General features: G+C 47.2%; 1 protein-coding gene across 1 annotated transcript in view; it reads right to left on the bottom strand.

The window, feature by feature from the left end:
• SPPG_09266 (uncharacterized protein) overlaps nt 1-1,659 on the bottom strand; it is a gene marked incomplete at its 3' end in the record, with an annotated part of 3,762 nt that extends 2,103 nt beyond the window's left edge. The window contains exons 1-4 of the mRNA XM_016757423.1: nt 1,209-1,659; nt 927-1,118; nt 146-851; nt 19-77 (exon numbers count right to left, since the gene is read on the bottom strand). Of these exons, the coding sequence (XP_016607870.1) occupies nt 19-77; nt 146-851; nt 927-1,037 (876 nt within the window). The 5' untranslated portion in view covers nt 1,038-1,118; nt 1,209-1,659. The remainder of the gene's footprint in view (nt 1-18; nt 78-145; nt 852-926; nt 1,119-1,208) is intronic.
• Between the last annotated feature and the right edge of the window lie 338 nt (nt 1,660-1,997).

The following is a 1,997-nucleotide window of genomic DNA, read 5'->3' as shown; positions in this document are numbered from 1 at the left end:
GTAATGCATGACAGCTACACCGGCACCGGCAATAAGACTGAACATAAACTGCTTGACAAGATCCACTTCAATTGGCACTAAAAATAAAAAGTCAGCATCCGACATCCGAAATAGAGATTTGACAAAAATTCAAAGGAGAACTTACTAAAACAAAATGCAACGACACAGACAAACCACGCATCCAAAACACTCAGTACAACCACCCATCCATCCCACACAATCACTGCGTCCATCCTCATGGCCATCATCCCCGTGTAATGCATCCCGACTACCGTAAATCCCAACAAGAGCCCCTTGAAGACAATTCTCGCAGACAACGTTTCCCAAAACGTCCATACAAACCTCCCTAACGCCCATGTCCCACATATGCGATTCGAGAAAGCTTGCGGCGTGCCAAGCGGGGTAGGAAGAAGATGATCCAGATTGGGTCTCCCCATTGCATCTGAAGGGGCATACCCACCATCCTCCATAAAGGCACCCGAAAGGGTCCATCGTCTCGATCCCTCTATCATGGGCATGTCCAAAATGGTCTCCTCATCCACCAACGTCATAGTGCTCCCCCGCTCCTCTTTATCCAAATCCTTGACCTGTACATATCCCCCCACCCAAAGCACCTCAAACGCAAACGTCCCAAACGTTGCAACAACAGCAACAACAACACTCGCAATCGTCAACCCCACATCAAACGTTATGGGAATCCCGATATCCAAGGCCATCATCCCTACGAAATGCATACTCCATATCGCGCATCCGCCGAATGTGATCGAGGCCATCAAGATCCATCCGAGGGATTTTGTCCGTGATTTGGATTTGTGGACTTGGCACATGAGTTGGGTTGTTGTGTAAGATCCCTATATAAGCCAAATACCATCAACAGTTTAGCCAGACAAACCAATGCAAAGAGGTTGGCAAAAAGGGGATTTTACCAATACGGAAACGACATAGGAAATGAGAACCAGCTCCCAAGACCATCGCATCTCCAGTCGAGTTCCCATCTGGTGGGTCTCCGTGTCGTTTGGCATAACTGGCAACACCATAGCCGTATATCCTCCCCAAACATATAAGAAAACAGTACAAGCAACTTTCTAAATACACCTTTTCATCCACCCCAAACCAAACTGTGACGTTTTTTGTTTTTGCAACGAGTCAATATCCGAGGGTTTAAAAAACCAAAAATCAAAAAAAAACATAAACAAAGCAACACGCACATCCGGATAAACAACGACAAGCTTTTCAAGGGTAATTCGTCAGCTGCCCCTCCCTTGGCCCCTGCTGTCATCAAAGCACAAAGGAAACCCCAAAGGGGGAGTATGGAAGAGTTGGGCAATTGAGGGGAGTTGCTTTCAATTGTTTGAATAGGAAAAACGCGATGAACGATGGCAGCAAAAGGGTTGGGTGGGGAAAAGATGATGGCGTATTGGGGCGGAATGAACAACAAAAGATTGGATTTGGCTTTTTGAACAAGGTTTTTCAAGAATATCGTCGTCGTCGATTGTTTTTAAAAAACGGAAGAAACGACCAGTTCATCAACCACTTTTGAACACTTTTGGTGCAAGGTCTGAATACGTGACTGTGCCACCAACTTTCATCTCCTTCCCCCCCTTTAATCAACCAAGGTGTGCAGCCGTGAAAAACGCCTTGAAATGTCCCCCTGTGGACGTTGTCATCCGTGAAGGGGGGGAGACGGAGAAGGAGATGGGCATGGAGAAGGAGAAGGACGGGGGGGCTGGGGTGGGATCATCACGGAAATGGCGGGGGTGTACGGTCGAACCGGAGAAAAGACCACCCTGATCTGCAATACGACAATCTCTGATCAGTCAGTCAAACATTTGAAAATCTGACGGAGAGCCAAAGAGCAAATGAAACTCATCCATGTGCCAAGAGTGTGGAGATTAAACCTTTTTTGAAGGAGCGGAGATGCCGTTGTTTCTCCTTGCTGCATATTGGGTTTAAAAGATCCGAGGGGATGGACAATAGCGCCCTTTCCCTAAAGCCGC

Source organism: Spizellomyces punctatus, assembly GCF_000182565.1.
Source record: "Spizellomyces punctatus DAOM BR117 chromosome Unknown supercont1.8, whole genome shotgun sequence".
Classification (NCBI taxonomy): Eukaryota; Fungi; Chytridiomycota; class Chytridiomycetes; order Spizellomycetales; family Spizellomycetaceae; genus Spizellomyces; species Spizellomyces punctatus.
This window is presented reverse-complemented; position numbering and strand designations above follow the sequence as displayed.